The sequence below is a fragment of the Ptychodera flava genome, chromosome 22 (assembly GCF_041260155.1).
Source record: "Ptychodera flava strain L36383 chromosome 22, AS_Pfla_20210202, whole genome shotgun sequence".
Lineage (NCBI taxonomy): Eukaryota > Metazoa > Hemichordata > Enteropneusta > Ptychoderidae > Ptychodera > Ptychodera flava.
In genome coordinates this window covers 12,470,186-12,492,317 of record NC_091949.1, presented here as the reverse complement: position 1 = coordinate 12,492,317, position 22,132 = coordinate 12,470,186, and the positions used below count along the sequence as shown (strand labels likewise).

The following is a 22,132-nucleotide window of genomic DNA, read 5'->3' as shown; positions in this document are numbered from 1 at the left end:
TTGGCACTTGTATACAATTAACTCCAGTAATGTCAGTGGTTGGTTTAAAGGAATAAGAAAGTTAAGAAAAGTACACATGGGGTGTCCAAATAAATATGGTGTTTAAATTAAAACTTTAGGATCAGGACTTATCGATGTTAAGGAATTTATTAATTATAACTAGGGAAATAAGCCCAAACAATGATTAAAAATAATTCATCGGAGCTGGGTTATATGCTGAAAAACACAAATAAACAAACAAACAAACAAAACCAACTATCCAGGTCTAACCTTTTGGTAACATCTCTAATCTGAGGAATTTCATGCTACAGAGCAGAACATCAAGTTGTTTTCGTTGCTGTATCTTAACCATTGAATAGAATGGTGCGAGATCAACTGAAGAATTGCAAATTTTTAACTTACATAATTAATTACCGGGCGAGTAATCCGTAGGACATTGCGCCGATTTTAGTGTATCTGTGCCAGAGTACGAGAACAAAGTCGTGGAAGTGTGGAATGCAAAACCCTCATCGGAATTTTTATAATTAAATTCTATGCGACACCTGCAATGTCATGTAACACAAATTTTGTTCTCATAGGATGTTGGTATGGACCATGAAAACAGCAGTACTCAGATAGGTTACAGCTTTGTTGTTGATCCGGAGAGTGTGGAGATGATCACTAGGATTGCAAACATTCAGCCCTCTCGTATAGACAGCGATTGGAGGCAAGACTTGGCCAGATACTGTGACCAACTGGTGGCGCACTTCAGTCCAGCTGCTACAAAGAGTCGGGAGATACTGAATTCAAAAGGTACCGCACAATGCATTTCGACCTTAATTCATATTAATTGACGTTGGGCGAGAGAAACAACATGCTTCAACTGATGTCCATCGAATTACAAATATGTAGAACTTCCTCTTCCCGGAACAGTGTTTCATTCCTGACGATATGAACACACAGAGTATGGAAGTTTATGAATTTTTGTGGGCACTGTGTTGAATACCTTCTCATAATTCTAACCAATCTGCGAAATTTTAGATTTTAGAAGACAAAACATTTCAATTTGCCGATATTTGGAATGAAAAGATGTCAGTCATTAGCTGTGTCAACTTTTTCGAAAAGAATCAAATTTTGGGTTTTCACAAAAGGAACAGATCACTTTTTCTCGCGAGTTTTCTAAATGAGGCAACTCAAAAGTTTAGACCAACAGAGAATTGTAAGGTTTTTATTGGAGAAGCTGAACATATCTCCAAAAGACCCTTCCGCCTTAAGGTAGTATGCGCCTCAAAAATGAAAGACTTAAACTTTTGCTCAAACTTTCCTCCAGGAATCTTTCAACTATCCTCTTTCAAAATCACGAATGAAAATTGTGGGTAACCGCGCAAATTTTGGTACTAGAGAAACAAAATACCCAAGATTTGCCGATATTTAAGATTCAAAATGGCCGCCCTGTGTTAACTCTATGGAAAAAAAATAAAATTTTCGATTTTCGAAAAACTACGACGGTGAAAAGATTTCTTACAGCAAGAGCTTTAAGATGAATCCCCACAAATGGTAGGCCAGAAAAGGATTGTAAAAGCTTGAGAGTCCGAATATCTGTCCCCGAGGCGCATTTTACCTTAAAAATGAATTTGACCACGACTTATCAATCAAGACACCAGGCCTTGGGCATGTGTCAAGACCAAAATTTCAGCCCGTTTCTTTATTCTTGATGCTGCCTAATTTGCAAATTCCGCCTATTTCTTGTTGATTGTTAGTCATTACATTACATTTAAAACAAATGTAATATTCACCTCCACGATTCAACACAATAATGTCGAACATTTTTTCTTTAGAAAATGACCACACGGAATTGCTTCTGACAAATGTAGAGTTAAGTGAACATTTTCCACGGAGGGATTTCGACAAAGTGAGGAGCTTCATTGACAGGAATCAGGACTTGAAGATTGTTGATCTTGGTTATACTGGTCTGAAAAATGAAAGTCTGTTGGATCTTTTGCCACACTAGCAGACCTCAAATCGCTAACCTTCCTCGGACTTAGAGGAAACATATTGGACGATGACATCATCGATGAAATATTTAAATGTTTGCAAGACATGGACATGTTTCCCGAGCTGAAAATCATAGACTTGAAAAATAACGAAATCTTCGCGTTGCCGCAGAATTTTCTCCAGTTACTGCAGCAGCGATGGAGGACAGTGGGTAACATACCGACCTTGAGTGACCTTTCATCTGCCAAAGCAATGCTGGAGGAAGATTTGGAATGAGGGTTAACTCAGTCTCTTCATGAACTTACTAACAAATTATCACGCCTATATTGTGTTGCATGAACGTTGCCTCCATCGCAATGTAGGCCTCCATCACTATGTAGACAAACTGTTGAGTAAGTCTTGCAGTGATGTATTCATAATTAAGCACAAAAAGATGTGATAAATCAGAAATACAAATGCAAGTTTGTCACGTTTCGTTACTTGCCCACGAATAACTAGATCTCGGGATCCGTATACTGTAAGATTTAGCCGTGTGCAGGCGCTATGGAGACATGATCGTAGAGCGAAACCTGGAGCCATCCGCCATATTACCTTCAGGTGATAAAGGCCTTTCTGGAATAGATTCCCATGACGTCATCGTTCAGCATTAATGTATAAAAATGACTATTTGTCCGATTTGTTAGGAAACTACCACATTACGAGTATTCATAGAAGGCTGACCGCAATAGTATGTATTTGATGGTCACCATCAACAGCAAGGCATGCTAGACCAAATGGGAGAAAGTTTATCTCCCCATCAGAAGATTTCTCTCGATGTGTAGGAAAAATACCCCCCGATCAGGATAATTTCTCACGATTTGGAAATTATACCTTTGACAGAATGATTCTGCGCACTTTTATAGACATTTGAGCGTTTAGTGAATCGTAACAGCGAGTTCATTATCAAATTTTAGGGTGGGTTTACCATTGTTCTGAAAAAAGTTCACCTGCGCTTTATTTGCATATTTCCAAATTTATTCAATAAATGGCGATATCTATAGAAAACGGACAACGTAAATTGTCGTTTACGTACTTGAAATGTATATTTCAGCCGCGTAGATCGACCCCATTTTATACCTTGGTCAAATTCATGTCCAGGAATTCTGAACATTTGTCAGTAGTATTTTCAAACTGTTACACACTTAGGACATATTCTTCCGATCGGGAGAAATCTTCGAACAAACAAAACAAATAAAATAGAAAATCGTACTGGCTGCATTAAAATGCATGCTGTATTTCTTGGATGGTCTCCCATTTTGCGCAGTGTCCCTTGCAAATCAACGGGACCACTAAAACCACCAAAATCACATGACACAGGCGCAGCAGGAGCTTACACAAACACGTAGTAGAGATATCGTCAGAATTTTATGTCGGCTACAGCAAAAGTTGCTCGAGCGGTACAATCTTTGGTAAAAACTTACATATCACCATCAACGCCATCGAAACTTACTGTCATATATATGATCAAAATGTCAAGGGTGATCACAAGATTGTACAGTTTTGTAAACACATTGGCCAAGGACACAATGAAATGAAGAACTACTTTTACTAAAAAATATTATGACAAAGCAGTCTAGGCCAGGAATAGTTTGCAATTGTTTTTATTTTCTGTGAGGGAAATTTGTCTCGGGGTGTCACCAACAGGATGCAAACCAAAGTGTAAAATTTCAAGTAGGAGCTACGCATGGCCAACCATGGATGCCATGGCAATGGAAAAGCGGATCCTGTTTATAACTACATAGCTCTCGTACAATACCTTGTCTTAATATACGCATTCTTTCAAAACGTGTATGATCGATAAACTGTATGATACCAACGTAAACTACTAGTGAGTCATTGGAGATGTGGCTGTTGTTGTATTGCTTGTCCATCTCTCTCTCTCTCTCTCTCTCTCTCTCTCTCTCTCTCTCTCTCTCTCTCTCTCTCGCATTTACCCCTTGACAACCAGACTGGTTTACCCCCCCCCCCCTAATTTCATTTTAATGGATGTCACATTTATAACAAAGCAGAGTGAGTCAGAGTCATGGTTTGTTTGCAAAAGTTTTTGTTTTCTCCGACAGAAATTTGTCTTGGGGCTGGACAGGATGGGTGGACCTACATCTGAGGAAATGGAAACAGAAGTGTTGAAACTAATGTCACAAAGCATTTACACTCCTTTGATGTTCAGTATATGAACACCTGATGCCCTTTGGTGATAAGCACTCACCCCATCCCCATCCCCCAGCATAATTGTTCCACTTTCTAAGTTCTAATTATAAAAAAAAATCACTGCAGTTTTCAAGGGAATTACAGCATGGACATGCAAATAGGAGGATGGTTTTCTGATATTTGGTTTTGGCAGGAAATCCACAACACTTTCTCACTATGTAACTATACCTGATAGACAACTAGGATGGGTGTCAACAACCCCCACCTGTGCAGTGACCTCTATACCTCATACTTAGCCATACTAGCCGTTTACTTTTAAACCAATAGTTCAACAAACATGAGACAACAAATTATGAATGCAAAACTTTTAAAATCTTTATTCTAATAAAAAATCAGGACTGAATGCCGGCATAATTCAGCAAAATCTATAAAATGAAAACTATTTGCTCATATATATATGACAACTTCTAAAGTTGAAATATTTCTGAAAAAGACGCAAAAAAATTGCATTCCCTATTTCATCAGCAGTATTTACACCAGTAACAGATAGCTACTTAAAGAGTTGCTCTTGATAATTAAAAGTGCGTATGTGTAAAAAAAATGTCTTTTGGAAATTTTGTTAAGGTTTGTCACAGTATAGCGAAGTGATCATTCCAGTATTAAAAACACACAAAATTATGCTGTGTCACCATTTTCTAACAAATTTCTTTAGCCATCACAAAAGTACTGCATATCAAGCGTTTATCTAGCCTTGCCCTGTAAGCATTCAAATAATTGCCTGGCAATGACAATGTTTGCTCATAAATCTTAACTACTGCCCTCTTTATTCACTTTGTGTAAAAACTTTGTTTATCATTATACCTATGACAGACCATTTCAAAACTGCAATAGCGGTTTTTCATCAGTTTCTTGATTTATAACATGAAACTTGAAGGTGACTTAAACATAGACTTTCACAATGAATGCTGTATCAAGGATTTTTCAGCCTCACTTTCTGTATTACAAGTGCACATGCCTATATTTCATATCAGACATGATACAGCTTTCTTATCAATGGTGCATCAAAGGTTATTTAAGGTCATCTCAAAATTTTCTTACATTTCTATAAGGTATAAAAATTTACATCGACAGCAATTTGAAAAGGACTTATCTTAATATCTATACCAGGATGCCACACACAAAAGAAACCCATATTGAAAACACAACTTTTGCCATTTAACAAATCCACAAAATGTTTTGGTGTACACCTATTATCTAATTTGCCTTCATCATTTTGGTATGCTGTTCGTCATTTGATAAATCCTGTGCTCCCTGTGGGTTGATCCAAGCCTAAGTAGACAGACAGTCGTAGTTGTGGATGGTTAAAACAGATGTTATGGAGTAGGGAACAGTATCGTTTTTCCTCAACAGAATGAATACAATACCCTACATTCAGAAATATATCTCCTTGTCTGTTAATCATTTGTTTTCAGGCATCTCAAACCAAATCTGAGAAGTTGTAGCAAAACATCAGTAAACCCTTGATTTTCTAACAGCACTGCTCACTGCATTTCCACGTTGACGATTATTGGTTGAATGACCAACTTATACCAATCCATTACTGCTACATTCAGTCAATACCATTCTGAAGGATATTCCAAAATTTGCATCAAATCAAGTTATACTGGTGACAAATCATCTAATATTCTCTCATTCCATTAACATTCTAAATCACAATAAAAATATTGTAAAACACTACTCTACACATGAGAAATTTTCTAATTCACACAAATAACAATTCTGCTGATCACAAGGCATTTATTTTTGCCCTGTAACATAAGCATTGACCATTGAAAACTGTTCATTTAAATGTATACACACACACTGCATTTTAACTTTATGGAGCATTCTACAGTAACAACATCATAACGTTTTATCGAGCAATTTATTAGATAGTTTCCTTATACTATCGGAATTGCTGCGAGATTGAAGTACTGGACAAGGGTGAAGAGTGGTGGGCACAGAAAATGTGTTACATTAATTGCTACAAACCTAGGGAGTTGTTTTGGTTTGGAATACAGTACAATGCTAAAGGGCCCTAGCAAAACTCTGCTAGTTTGTATCAAAACACATGTCCACAAATCTTCACTCATGCTTATATATCAATATGCCTGTGAATTTTTTTATTAAAACTACCTAAACTTTACAAGGTAATAAACACTTTGTAAAAATCTTGAAGACTTTAGTCTCGCTCTGTGAAAAACAAATACCAAAACAAAAATGTCTTATAATGAATTGACAGGAAAAAACTAAAGCAGCCTCAATTTAGGTGACTTTGGATTGAAATTCTTTGGCGATGTGATTTGGTCTTTTGATTATGACTTTGCAAAAGATCTGGGAATGTAGGTAAACAGTTTGGGAAACTGGAGCACTTTAAAAGTAACATTTGCTTTCTTCTCCCTTGGCTAAATTGATATACAAAATGGAACCATGGTTCATTGACCTTTACAATGTCCATGTAAACCAGGACCTTAACCCTTTATACCCTGTTAACAGCATGATGTCAAGGGTCAAAAGTGATCAGGGTTCAAAGGACACCAGAGGGTCATGGATCAAAGGCTTAAATATATTTCTATCCTTAATCTTTTAAACATCAGTGGTACATGTTAGGTAGAACTAGCTAACTTAGTTGTAGATATGTACAAGACTAAGGGAAGGCTTTCTTAATATGGCATGAGATTTGGATGATTGGAGAATACATGTACATAATGATGAAATATATCGAATCAATGTGATGATTCAAAATAATGGTTAGATTTGTTCTCTAATAAATCTATCAAGTCGATGACTGGAGTTTTATCGAAAACATACTGAAGACGAAATATTCTTCTGATGGAATTACATAGCATACACTGAACAGAGCAATTTTGTAAGATTCTGAACTGTTGAGAATCTATCAAAATCCATACACATTATGGAGGAAAATTTGGAATAAGACATTCAAGCATTTCGGCAATCTCTTCTCTTCATTTCAAGCAAGTTTCTCACAGTGTTCACTGCATTATTTTGTGAACATTGGTTCAAAAGAAAACATGGTGATAATTCACCCATTTATATTCAGAATATGTGTTCCATATGAAATTCCACCAGATCTTAATCATGGAAGATTGCTACTTTCATCAGTAATGTGTTCTGAAGACACAGGGCTACATCTCCTTTTCAAGGTGCAATCTGATTGGTCTATGCCAAAGTAGGCTGCAACCTGATTGGCTCAGACCTAAAAGAACTGCTGCTGATTTGCTAATGACTGAATCAACCTCAAAGTTTATCAGCTCATACCTTCAACACCAATGCATGTTCAAGGAACTCTATTTCTAAAAACTTAAAAAAATTTCTCTGCCTTTTGACAAATTCGACAACAACTGACACTATACAGAATAGCTCTCTTGAATATTAAACACTCCAGTTTCTAATAAAATTTCAAGCAAGGTGAAATATAAAACAAAGAAATGAAAGATGCTTTGTTCTAAGAAAAATATACCATATATACAAACAATTTTATAGTACAAAGTCTTAGACTAATGGATGCAATGAAGTTTGAATGACCATGATATAAAAGATATAAATAGTGCACATTTCTGAAGTGGTTACAAATATGAAATTACACTGATGTGTTTTGATGAAGAAGAGCCATTGTTCAGCTAACTGGTTAATTTTTGAGAAACTGAAAACTCTTGACTCATTAACCAATGGAACTTTAGTCATTAGAAACAGCTTTCCATGCTTTGGTTTCTCAGTCGCCAAAACACTTGTCTGTTGAGGGCGCTGTTGATCACAACAATTTCAACTGGCTACTTTCTCAGTCTTGGAGTAAGCTTCCCTGCTGTGTTCTGCTACTGGGTCTGCTGTGTTAATACAACTGGGTCAGTACATGCTATTTCAGCCATGGCTATGGCTGCTACATCAACAAACATCACACACCATTAGCATTTGGTGATATAGATTTTGAATTAGCACAATTTAACTGAAAAACTTCCTTTTTTACCTTCTAACAAAACACATCAGATACTGCAGTTATATAACTAGCCTTTGCGAGCTATATATATCCCTACAAAAACTATTTCTTCTTCCTTACATGAAAACTATTTATAATTGGTAAAATCATTTCACTAGATTGGTAGAGTACATCAAAGTGTGCTTTATATTTATCATGGAAAAGTTTGGTGTTGTACCACCTAAACTGATGATGTAGTACACATGGTTCATAACAATGTACACACAAGTTGATGATGTATTACACAAGGCGGTAGTGATAGGATGTTAACACCATATAATATGCAAGATGAGGAAGTGATACTACACACATAATGATGACATACTACACAAGCTGATTATGCAGAACACAAGGTGGTGACAGACTAGTCTATGAAAAGTTCAAATCTGTGAACAATGTAGTACTAGAAGTATTGTAAACCATAAAAACCAGCCTCTGAAATATTTCTCTTTCAGATCTGAACTTGGCAGCCTCATACTTTTGATCCTCTAGGTTCTCACTTCATCTGAATGTCTGCTGTAGGTGAACAAGTCTTTTTCTTTTCTGACTTCCTTGATGAAGAAGTACGCAAGGAGGACGCCCAATATCTGCAAGGTAAAAAGTTTAAAAAACTTCAGCAATATTACCAACTGATGATGGTACAACCAAAAGGGTATTGGTTAATCCAAAGATAATCAACTGAATCTTTTTATTTGTTACTTTTTCAAAAGGACAACTTTGTTAGAGACACTGCTAACCACTCCCAGGGACAGTAGCTGTAACTTTTTTCACTATTTTTGTATTGTATGTGTTAACTGCAAGTTCTTGATCTTTTCCATACAGCATTTTGAAATATCCACTATTCAGCTGGCAAACACAGTGTGTGTACCAGTATGAGTAAATTGCACTGTTGTTATTATTTACATAAATTTTGTGTTTTAATGTGGATTAAATTTCACTTGTCAACAATAACAATGCAGTTTATACATGTACAGGAAGAGTTGACAACTTGCTTTTGCGAGTAGAACATGAAACTGAACTTGACATTAACAACTAATATAGCCAATAAATCATTACTAATAAAAGTTACAGGTATTCTTCCTTCGACCTGTTAGGTATCAACAACGTCTAATTTGTGAAACGTGAAAAAAAATTGTGAAAAGTATGTATGGTAACTCAATTTTCGATAAAAAATGAACTTTGATTACTGTTTTTTCCATTGGATTGTAGCCAGTTGTACATATCAAACATTTGTACACATAAAGACACATTCTCTTCATCGAAATATAACGAACAATGATTCGTTCAATTTCATGGAAAACTTAACAGCTTGTTTGTTTTATTAGAGATCACCGTGCTGCATGCTGAAATCAAAACATATATCTGCCACGGGGGAAACAATCACCCATCATTATCTGAGCTGGGTTACACCGCCCTCTGGGGTATTCACCAGGAAATGCGAGGAAGGGTATCATGACAAACTAATATTATGACTAATAATTTGAAATTCCCCACTAAAAAAATTACATAGCATACCGGTATTTTGACCATAAACAATGGACCATTGGATCTCAGAAATATTTTGACCACAAAATGGAAGCATGGAAGAAAAGATGACATCCCTGGAAAGTGATGCAAAACATGGGAAAATATGCCCATATGTTCTGAAAATACTGAGATTGATGATAAAAATGTACTGATCATATTCACATTGTGGCTACAGGGCCATAACATCCACTGCAATCCAATGATCCATCCATTTATTCATGGTCAAGCAAAGACAGGCAATTAGAAAATAAAACATGACCACAATGGCCCATAAAATATGAAAACACAAAATAAAAATTAAAATTAAGTATGTCCTCTGGGGTTATGCAGGCAACCAAGAAGACTAGACTACAAAATTCCGTTCTATTGTTTATTTAAAATCAGAAAAATAACGGCAAAACCTGAAAACTTAGAATTCATGTGAACTATAGCTAGCTTCTACTCCCATACAGCCACATAATTGGTCAATCCTTAATTTCCAATTTCATGGTTAATGCACCATGCAGGAGATCATTAAAAAAACAACAAGCACAGGAAGGGCTCCAGGCAGTGAAATCAACACCACAATATTACAAAATTTGTGTAAATATACCATAGAATGGTGGCAACTACACTATCCAGGACTGATGCTTTATTTCTTGGATAAATTGATATGCTAGGAAAACGCCAAGGCACTGAAAGAGTAACACAGAAAACACAAGAAAGAGAAGTCGGTGTGACTGTTTCTACAAATGAAAAGTCATCGTTGATGACACAGTCCCCACTTGTTAATGGGAACTTTGATTACAAATCCTCAGAGAGGATAGAGTCCTCTTCATTAATTAGGTCTGTGATAAAAATACTTTGATAAAGATGGCGCTCAATGGCCAAGAATGAGTTCCATGGTGATGAAAACATAAAACCAATGTAGGCCACCATCCTAAAGTTCATTAAATGAGTCAACTAGGAATTAATCATCAGGATGTTGCAAAACATTTTTGCATCCTATCATAACACTGATAGATTATCACTGGTACCATATTTTATAAAGTTTGATGCAGTGCTTCTGGACATTCACCCTAAAAACAAAAGTTCATCATGTAAATGCAAATTGGCAATTAATTTGATTTATTCGATCGTATCACAAAACAAATGGACGTGATATGCTATGTATGACATATGTCAATGTCCTTATACCAACTTTGAATAAAATTGGTTGAGATATGCCTGAGTTATGCCTTCGTACATAAAAAATCGTAACAAAATGGCCGCACGGCAGCCATATTGGATCATATCACAAAAGCAATTGACGTGCATATCTATGACATTGGTCAATGTCCTTGTACCAACTTTGAATGAAATTGGTCGAAACATGTCTGAGTTAGGTCTCTGTACATGAAAAAATCGTAATAAAATGGCCGCATGGCAGCCATATTGGATCGTATCACAAAAGCAATTGACGTGCATATCTATGACATTGGTCTATGTCCTTGTACCAACTTTGAATGAAATCGGTTGAAACATGTCTGAATTAGGTCTCTGTACATGAAAAAATTGTAATAAAAAAAATGGCCGCATGGCAGCCATATTGGATTGTATCAGAAAACAAATCGACATGCATATGTATGACATAGGTTGATGTCCTTGTACCAACTTTGTACAAAATCAGTTGAGATATGCCCGAGTTACGGCTTTGTACATGACAAAATCATAACAAAATGGCCGCACGGCAGCCATATTGGATAGTATCACAAAACAAATTGACGTGCATATCTATGACATTGGTCAATGTCCTTGTACCAACTTTGAATAAAATGGGTTGAAACATGTCTGAGTTTAATGGCTCCGTACATGAAAAAATCGTAATAAAATGGCCGCCTGGTGGCCATATTGGATCGTATCACGAAACAAATCAACGTGCATATGTATGACATAGGTCAATGTCCTTGTACCAACTTTGAATAAAATGGGTTGAAACATGTCTGAGTTATGGCTCTGTACATGAAAAAATCGTAATAAAATGGCCGCCTGGTGGCCATATTGGATCGTATCACAAAACAAATCAACGCGCATATGTATAACATAGGTCAATGTCCTTGTACCAACTTTAAATAAAATGGGTTGAAACATTTCTGAGTTAGGCTCTGTACATGAAAAAATCGTAATAAAATGGCCGCCTGGCGGCCATATTGGATCGTATCACAAATCAAATCGATGTGCATATGTATGACATATGAAGTAATCCTTGTACCAAGTTTGAATCAAATCGCTTCAGGCATCTCTGAGATATCTGCGTGAACGGACGGACGGCACGGACGGACGCACGCACGCACGCACGCACGGACGCACGCACACACGCACGGACATGACCAAACCTATAAGTCCCCCCGGACGGTGTCCGTGGGGACTAAAAATCATTTGAACGAGCAAAGATTAGATAATTCTATTCAGAGGTTATGTGATGGATAAATATTCTATTTTACATTTCGTGAATTGATAAATGTGATCAAGCGTTTTCAGGACAAATGATTACCCAAAAAATCCTCTGAGATGTTTAAAGACTCCTTCTTCATCAAATGGGACACTTTTGTAACTTTCAGTCAATTTATCAGTATTTTGCTCCCACATTGAATATGGTTTTCAGTTATTCTCAAATAAAGCATGCTGTTCATTGTCATGATGACACACAAATATTGTGAACAAAGTGCGTGGTTCAATAAACATCACTTTTCTGTATGTTGTCACTCAACATGTTATATTTCTGAACTCTTTCTGTCAGCTGAGAAATTCCTGTGATTTCTTTGTCTGCCGCATGTACATATATACATAAATGTACATATATCTCAGATGTAGTTGTGTGATTTTTCTCATTAGTTTCTACATATATACATATAAATATGCATATACATATGCATATACATATTTCTTGCAATGGTTAACTTAAGATGTGCCATAGCTGTCTTATCTGGTACACAAATGATTAACTACTGCAGTGCTGGTATTCATATTTGCTTCATCTTATATTTCATAAGGTAGCACTTTTGAAAGCAATTAATCCAACATTATAAGAAAATATAGTTCTTAAAGTTATGTACAAATATAATACAGTATATTATGGAGGCATGATACTAGTTCTACCCAATATGAGCTGTCCTACTGACAAATTTATAGAGTGATGGAAAAAAAGAGAAATGCTGGCCCTGAAATGATAATGGCTTTTACCAGGTCACTAGCACAGGGAATGAATTGCATTGGCACTGTTAATAGTCCTTCACCACTTGTTGTACATGCATAACCAGTATTACAACATCATTTATCTTTCAGTTCATTACCTGAGGTAAAATTATCCCGAGAATTATACCAGCCATGATGTCCAAATTATCTTGACACCATATGATAAAAGCGTCGGCACAACCCCTGATGAAGATGATCCCCTCTAGTTCAAGACGTTCCTTGCGGCGTGTATCATATCCACACTGGGAGTTGATCACTTCGCCTTCCTGCGGACAGAATTGAGAACAAGGTAATGTGCAAATAAGAAAGAAATCTGGTCATTCTGCATAATTTTGCTGGTGATCAAAATAAGTGACTTTACTTTTGATCGCAACCACAAGAGGATGTATTGACTTCAAAGACTTGTGAGACGTGTGACTGCTCAAATCTCAATGGGGCAAATGAAGCTTCACTGAACAGACATGTTAAGAAAATTAAACAATCTTGCATATTAAAATTTGATAAAATTTTACATCTGGGAATTTGACAACTGAAACTCCATAAACAGATCACAAAAGCTTTAATCTGTTGCTCAAATTTTCTCAAGGGAACCTTAAATTATCATCCTTCAAAATCAAGAATAATTATATGGGGTCATAATTAAAATTTACCACTACTTGAAATTCAAAATGGCCACAATCCCTATGTTACCTATGCGGGGAAAAATTAAATTTTGATTTTCAGAAACAAGATGGTAAAACTGATTTACTCCAAAGTTTCAAAACTACCGGTATAGTCCACACAAGCAGCATGCTAGTAAAAGTATTGTAAATATTTGAGAATCAGAATATTGTTCCCATGTGACTGCAGTGAGTTTTAGAAGTTCATTAACCTTTTGAGTGCTGTAATTTTACCAGCCAAAATTTTAGTGCAACATTGTACCAAATTTTTATGAATTTTTCTTCAAATTTTTCAATAATTTTGGACCAAATGGAAATCGCATTTCCTTGGCTACAGTTCTTTACAAAAAAATTTGGGCAAAAATATGGAAAAAAATTTGACTGAGATATATATTCTGTAAAGGTGACAAAAATTGACTCAAACAGTTAACTATAGTCTTATGGATGAGAGAGTATTTGAAATATGTGCATACCTCGGCTGATGAAACACAGCAGGAGTAGGGAACACCGCAGGCTGCACGACTTGGAGAAGTGCACTTGAAGTATCGGTTTCTGTTCCAGTCATTGAAGTCACTCCCTCCGCAACATCTCAACTGTTGATGTAATAAACAGTGAGAAGAGAATGTAGTAGTGGAGGAAAAAATGATAAACGGAAGCAGTGAAGATGAAATTTTTATCATGCGTATTACCTATCAAAATCAACATCGGTGGTATGGTCCCACTGTCTGACGTTATTCTTCGACCTCTACACTTATTAACATATTCATCCCCAATGCCACGTCCAAGATCACCATTGATAGCAACCGAGTTGGGCCAAACCATTGTGATTAAAGGGTTGAAAAGGGTTCATTTGTGTGTTTTTAATCATTCTTAAGAAGTACCTGTCACTTTGTAGCTTGAACGTCATAAACCATTTTCTCAGAATTTGAGCACATGCAGTTTTGACAAAGGACAGCACCGACAGTACCAACATAAAATTCAAGAATACTGAATTGTATAAAACACAATGGAAGAGAGATTGTCTAATTTTGAAATGAAAATCAAGCTTTCATTCATAGACAAGAATTAACTCTTCTGAAATTTGATTTTGGTATACCCGATTGAAATAAAGTTGAGGAAATGATAGAGAGATAATTTTCAAAAGTGGTTGTGAATTTCTCTTTGTGTAGTCACTTACATTGAGTTGCATTGCATCAATACCATTCTGCAAATCAAGATCCGTGTCATAATACTCCATGGCCCTTGCTATCTCACCGGCAGTAAAATCCCTCACCTGTTTTTGTAAAAAAAGGCAAAAGAACAAAACATCAAAACAAAATAAATTATCAGTAAATAAATGTTTTAGGGAATCATTAATGGTAAGGTTGCAACTTTTCTCCAAAAATTGCCTGATAAGTCTTAATAGAAGTAACAAATTGGAGGTAATTCATACTAAATATTGAAGTCACTCACCCGCAGTACAAAAATTGTCCATTGCATGAAGAAATTGTCAATAATTTTGAATAAATTTTTAACATCCATAAATCACAGAGTTTTGGTTCCATCTTGCACATTTCAAAGCATATTCTTTATGTTGCATGAGCAAACTGAGGTTCAGGTTTTTAATCTACTTTCCTTTTCATTTTGATATGTAGGCATGGACAATATTTCCAATGAAAGACAGCCTATCAAATAGTCTTTGCCATGTTAGTCTTATCAATTTTCATTTGTAAGGCAGACAATGATTAGTTATTGTCTCTTAAATATTTCAAGAGGCAAGAGGTTGACAATTATCAGGAATATTATCTATAAACCGTTATCTCCTAAGTAGTGACGCGCACATGAGAGTATTGCTGGAAAACACACAATTTTGTGTCAACAGAACAGATATAACATGTTTATTGGTAAGTAACTATACACAATCAGATATTTTTGTACTCAACACTCTTTCTTTAAGGTAGTTCGCGCCTCAAAAGTGAAAGACTTAAACTTTGCTCAAACTTTCCTTTAGGAATCTTTCAACCATTCTCTTTCAAAATCAAGAATAAAAATTAGGGGTCACCGTGGAAATTTTGGCACTAGGGAACCAAATAACTCAAGATTTACTGATATTGAAAATTAAAAGTGGCCACCATCCCTGTGTTAACTCTATGGAGAGAAAGACAATTTTCGAATTTGAAAAACTACGCCAGTGAAAAGTTTTCTTACACCAAGAGTTTCAAAATGAACCCCCACAAGTGGTATATCAGAAAAGAATTATAAAAGATGGAGTCCAAATTTGTGTCCCTGAGGCGCGTTCTACCTTAATATGAAAGCAATTCAGGACATCAAATCCTTTGATCATTCGGCATGTACTCAAGCATGAACTTGAATCAGAAGAGCATTTTAGAATATGTACATTTTAGAATACATCATATAGAGGTTATTGCAATTGATGTGACGATACAAAAAAGGCAATATTTCATGGATAAGAGAAAGATGACTTACATATGTTTTAAAGACAAGTGCTGTCACCCCTGCCATGACTTCAAGAATGATAATGGCAAGAATTACTCCACCATACTGTGAACAGAGAATTGAATTTCCTCAATGAACAATGGGAGAAACACTCAATGATTTTGTAAAATCTGCACATCACTGGAGACAAACGCCCTCTATGGCAATGTTTGATACACCTTACATCACAAAGTACAGATGTAAGGAATAATTGCTAATCTGATTAAAATCCATTGTAGTGATGGGTCGGTCTTTTCGCTATCGTATTACGGTCTTTTTTTCTGTCGTTCTCCCCTCACTACCGACTGTAATATGATAGCGCAAAAGACTGACCCATCACTACATTGGATTTTAATCAGATTGGAATAATATGGCCTGCTCAATACAACATATATTGTAAGTTTAATTCTATTTAGGCAATGGTTTCCATCAAATTCCTTATGATGCCATAAAGCCATAAAAATCTTCATAATTCCATATTATTTAAAATGCATATTGCAGCGTTCCAGTCCTGCTTGTCAAAAACAAGGATGTCTGACCTGTAGATAATTGTTAATGACAGAATGTGGAGGGACCGTGTTGAAATACATCACCCATATTGCAGATTTCAACTTTCGGAAATAGTAATACTTTGTTATTTGAAAAATATTTGTTTCTTTTTGTTTTGGGAATACCAATATCAAGGCAGGAAAAGGGAGTTCAAATTTTCAAAACAGCCGTCTGGTAAATTGTGAAAATTCCAATTAATTCTAGCAGACAACTGTTACAGAAACACAGCCAAACCCTTTCATGATTTATGAAATAGACGTACATGTACACATATGTTGCTGGTAAATTTCAGCTGCCCTTTAAGCTTCAATACAAAGATTTGCAAGGACCTTTTAACATGTCTATGTGAATGAATGGGTTTTCTGTGTGGGGTACAATGACAACAGTTTATAGAGGATATAAATAGATGACATGGAGGTAAAGCTAAAGAGGACAGAACACTGAGGACAAAAACATGGATTTACATTGACAAAATCTATCCTATATTTGACCTACATGTATGACCTGCAGTTTTCTTTTTACATTGATAATGTGAAACGGGGTTTTTCCAGGGTCTTTGGGTCAACAGGGCAAAAATCTAAAATGAAAACAGTTCCTTCTTTATCTTCCGTATTCTTTGCAGCCCTGACAGGAAATAGTCATATTTTTTTGGCTCTTAGCCATTTTCAAAAAGAGGTTCAGGGTGTAGAGATATGATTATTAATTAAAAAAATAACTCTGTTCAAAATTGGTTATACTGCTACTTACAATTTTCAGCATGGTGATATTTTCCCGGAGTGTTCCCACACATCCTAGAAAGCCGAAGATCCACATAACCGCTCCGATGATGATCAGGAATAGCGTGGGACTGTTCATTAAATCCGACACAGCCTTGTACTCGGATTTCACAACTTCGGCGTAAATACCGATTGCAAGGACCAGAGTACCGATGGTCTGGAAATTAAGAGGTTAAACTGTTAAGGACTGAAAGTCATCAAAGTCTGCACACTTTCCATGTACACTTTTCTTGGTACACGCAGCACTACTCTGATATGACTACAGCCTGAATTCTTGTCACGATTTAGCCTATAGGAACAGATTTTAAGCTTCAAAATCTCAATTTTTTTGAGGTTGACAGCTTCTGTGGACTAACTTTCCAAAAAAATTACACCTTTACAGTCTTGCTCCTACAAAATTTAAATGTTCAATTTTTGTCCACGGGATAACCACAGAAAATGGCAGCCATTTTGAATTTCAAATATAGGTAACTGGGGTGTGGTAATTTTGTTCTCTAGACTCTATACTTCCAGAATATCTGCATGGTGGCCATTGATTTTTATTCTTACTTTATGAATCTGCCATGTTTTGCCTCTTGCCATATTATGGTAGTGGATTCAACAAGTTTTACTTTAAACATTGAATTACTTAATCATAAAATTTGTACCACTGGAATATTTTAAATCTGAAAAATACTGCACAGGTATTCATATTTTTCTGGAAATCTATCATAACTCATAAATCGAATCACAAAGCCCTTCCGGGCTTGTGTCTGGTGTGTATATTTTTTAGGCTATAAGCATACAATCAAATCTCACACTGTTGTACGTATAATGTACTATACCGGTACTTTATATTTTTTTGACTTTGGGGTTTAAAACCTACTCAAGAGAACAAGAGTCATAGGGTTTTGGTGCAAGGGGTCGTCTTGATCACCATCAAGGTGACACAACAACAAAAGATTTTTACCTTAGAAACATTCTAACAAAATGTCTATAGCAGCTATCAGAGGTGTGTACTTAATGAGATTAGAACTATTTATTGCACCACAGTAAATATTTGTATTGTTTGTACAGTCTACAGTCAGAATGATAATGAATTAGAAATAATAACACAACATTGGAATGCAGAGACACACTTTGATTGAGTAACACCATGTTGGGCAATAAACAAAAATCACAGTATGTTGAGAATTCTTTGGGTCTTGTTTAGACCATTCGAGCACGTGCATTATCTGACATGTTTTTGAAAAAGTGCGAATAAAAAAGAAAGCGAATGAGCAGTCTGAAAGAATTTCAAGATAGTCAGACATGACTTGAGCAAATATGAGAATGAATGAGAAGTGTACGCTTTGGATTTTTGAATGATAAATTGATGTAAATGTGACAAGACAGTTTCCGCAACAAAGGTGGTAGTGGAGATAACCCTCTGATCAATCATAACTATAATTTTTAATGTGTACAGGAATAGTAAAATAATTATCCTCCATTTCTTTCAATTGAAGGTCAACGGTCAGACAAGATTTTACCTTGAAAAGTAAAAACACACTGCAGTGTTCCAATAAGCAATGGATTTACCCGAAATTAGGCGAGTAACTTTGAACAGATATCTTAGGTGTCTGAAAGAACAACCTTCATTTATATAAATTGAATAAGGAATGGGTATTACAAGGCTGCCATGCGGAATGCAGTAAATTCTTACAGAAAGAGCTGTGTGACTTTAATATTAAAATTGTTTATGTTCAGAAATACAGCAACACATATGATGCATGGTAACTATAAAAGCTTAATTATACACCAACTTTCATGTAAACAGTGGCCATAACAAGCTCTGAAGGGTTGTTTTCCATTTTATTTGAAAATAATTTGTATCGGATTGTTTTGACAGGCAATGTATGTGTGGTTCAAAGATCATGTATGGGCATAGGTTTTTTATTACAGGCAAGAGAAAATTCAAGTGTTTACAAATTATTTTTGCTTCTTCCCCTATTCATGAAATCCACTAAGAATTCAACTGAGACAATATTTCAATGGCATGGTGTAAGAGGGGAGTATCCCCTGTGTTAAAAGCATAGGAGATACACCCCCTGGCACTGGGCCATCGATTTGCTCTGTCTGGTCAAATGTCCACGACAAGATGATCTACAGAACCATGAGACAAGACAGTGTAGAGGTCCAAAGACTGTAAAGAAATAATGAGGTAAAGACATGATTGAATAATTGGCCATTTGTAGACATTTAACATAGACCCTTTTTAGTGTCACCTCAAAATTTGGATATCTAAATTTTTATGTATCCTTTCCCTACGGAAATGTTAAACAATTCCCTTTTCAAATCAAGAATAAAAATGAGGTATCACAAACAAAATTTGGAACTAGAGAAATATTATGGGGAGCAATAAAATTTTCAATTTTCACAAAAGTAAGTATTACTCTATCAGCTTCAAAATGAGCCCCACAAGTGGTAGACCAAAAAAGTATCGACTATTGTAAAAGTTTGAGAGTCCAAAGGTCTGTCCTGAAGCATGTTCTACTTCAAGGCTACTCAAGCCTGAAGGCTACAATATAAGTGTAAACTTTATGACCTTTGACCTTTAAAGCTAAGGAGAATTCTCAGGTAAACATTATATCTTTTATATACTTTGAACCTTGACAGTTAAAGTAACAAGTGCATGTACAATAATAAATACTTGTTTTTTTTTCTTTCTTATATGATATTTCCTAACAAGAAACATAGTTTCACTTACAAAGGTTTTGAGAAAAACTGGAATTCTCAACAGAAGCAACGTGCACGTTTTTTTAGAAACACATAAACAAAGTGGGAATTAAATGAAATCTGAGACTGAGAGTGTTTATATTTTCACTTCTACTACCAGAGCATATTGTTAGCAGTGGTAAACATACAGTCCTGCGTGTATCTTTCTTATTCACGATTTGTTTTTGTGAGTCTTTGATTTTGTAACATGAATTTTAAACCATGAAATCACTTTCAAACCACTCAATCTTCATTGGAAAATCAATGATTTCTTGAAGTGGGTATATATTCAAAGTTTGTCTCAATTCACTTCAACGCATATAAATATATACAGGGTGAGAAAATAAAAACCAAGGGATTTCTCTGATAGAGAATGTAGGAAGGACTGGTAAGTTACATGACAACACATGCCTTCCTACTGGCCCTACTCTAGGACCGCCATATACTCTGATAAACTGAATGGTTTTACGAACCACCATTCTGTCTGTAAATACATGAGCAATACAAGTCCACATACTCTGAAAAGCACACCTACACAAATGCTTGTCATCTGTTTATTATGTTGACAAATGCTTTTCCCAGCAGACTTGGTTGTAGGAAATACCTTGGTACTCAATATAAATTAGATAAATATGACAAATACTATACAACTGCCTGTAACTAGTATTCTCCTTGTCTTATCAACTTTTTTGAATTGTACAAACCAGGTTGAAGACTTGGATTATATTTGGAAAGTGGATCATTCAAAGCGTGTTGACTTGTCTATGAGTCCAAACAGTAATTCTTTGTTCCAGACGGTATGTGTGTCTCTATAAAACTGCAGGACAATGGCGACTTTTCAATGGTGTCCTGACGTGGGCATTCAGCAATTTCACCACTATTCATTATTGACTCAACAAGCGGGGCATTTTTTAAGTTGAAGTCAGATCCCAAGTTCCTTGCAAATGTTACCCTCTTACATGAACTTAATTGGTATTGCACACCACACTGATCAAAAATCTTGTGATACAATCCTTCATCGAATAGCTGTATAAAACATCTTCCACTTTGTATAATTTTCTTTTCAGTTTTACTTGCTCCTCTTAAGCAATTTGATTTCATCTTTTACCAAACATGTGTATTCTCTTTGCACAGAATACAAAGCTACAACCATGACAACAGCAGCTCAGCAATAGAAGAGGTAAATGTAACAATCATATTTGATTGGGTTCAATGTACGGCCTCACGTACGTTCAATGTACTATAAATATACCATACACGAATCGAAACAGATAAACAAATATGGGCGCACTGCTTTAACGTTTTGAAGGAGCTTTATTACCGGGCTAAATAACATTAACGGATCAATTGTTGAAGCTGCCGTAAATTTTGAGAGCATTTCGATGGCTGTACAGAATCGGTGTCGGCATGCCGATCGCATAATAAACCTACGCGTTATTCCAGCGAACATTCTGCACAGCTAGCCCCACCTATCGACAGACTAGAGAGAAAAACACGTTCTTTCACCATGAAACGAAGGTCTTCTCAAGGACGACAGCGTAGGTGAAAATGTAGGATCAGTCCGACAAAAGAAATAGCTTAACACCTCGAAGGTTACTAAACATACTTTCATCGGTGGGAGAAATATCCTAACACGATACACCTACTCACCATAGTACGTACATGATACATTTCAGTGTGTAACGAACTCCTGTACTCAATGGTACATGTCTCGGTGTCACTTTCACTACGATTATTTTCACTTCGCTTGTTAATGCGATCTGAGCGCAGTGAGACGAGCCTTTTCACAAACAAAATGATGAAGAGGCAGATATCTGATGGCATTCTTTAAACTACAGAAAAACTTACCCAAAAGAAGACATCATAAATGCACAGAAGAACTTTCAACACAGTATGGCTACAAGTTGGCTTCGCCATTTTCGACTCCCCAGCTTGTGTAGAAGACCCTTTAAGTTGCCGGAAAATATATTACATATAAATATTCAATAAGTTAGGTGCACTCAAAC

At 35.9% G+C, this 22,132-nt stretch overlaps 1 protein-coding gene across 2 annotated transcripts; it reads right to left on the bottom strand.

The window, feature by feature from the left end:
- Positions 1-4,511: 4,511 nt before the first annotated feature.
- Positions 4,512-22,132, bottom strand: LOC139122703 (tetraspanin-15-like). 2 transcript variants are annotated; one of them, XM_070688327.1, is made up of 8 exons: positions 21,975-22,132; positions 17,365-17,550; positions 16,060-16,134; positions 14,771-14,866; positions 14,067-14,186; positions 13,033-13,200; positions 10,314-10,395; positions 4,512-8,781 (listed from the first exon to the last, which is right to left on the bottom strand). In XM_070688327.1, the coding sequence occupies exons 1-7, from the start codon at positions 22,041-22,043 to the stop codon at positions 10,330-10,332; spliced, it is 780 nt and encodes a 259-aa protein (XP_070544428.1). In that variant the 5' UTR covers positions 22,044-22,132; the 3' UTR covers positions 4,512-8,781; positions 10,314-10,329. The 2 variants fall into 2 exon arrangements, with proteins under 2 accessions (XP_070544428.1, XP_070544427.1); XM_070688326.1 differs by lacking the exon at positions 10,314-10,395.

Coding starts and splice junctions, on each gene's coding strand:
- LOC139122703 (XM_070688326.1), bottom strand. CDS start 22,043: ATGGCGAAGCCAACTTGTAGCCATACTGTGTTGAAAGTTCTTCTGTGC. Junction 16,135..17,364: donor ATATCACCATGCTGAAAATT/GTAAGTAGCAGT, acceptor CTCTGTTCACAG/TATGGTGGAGTAATTCTTGC. Junction 13,201..14,066: donor GCTGTGTTTCATCAGCCGAG/GTATGCACATAT, acceptor TTCTGTCCGCAG/GAAGGCGAAGTGATCAACTC.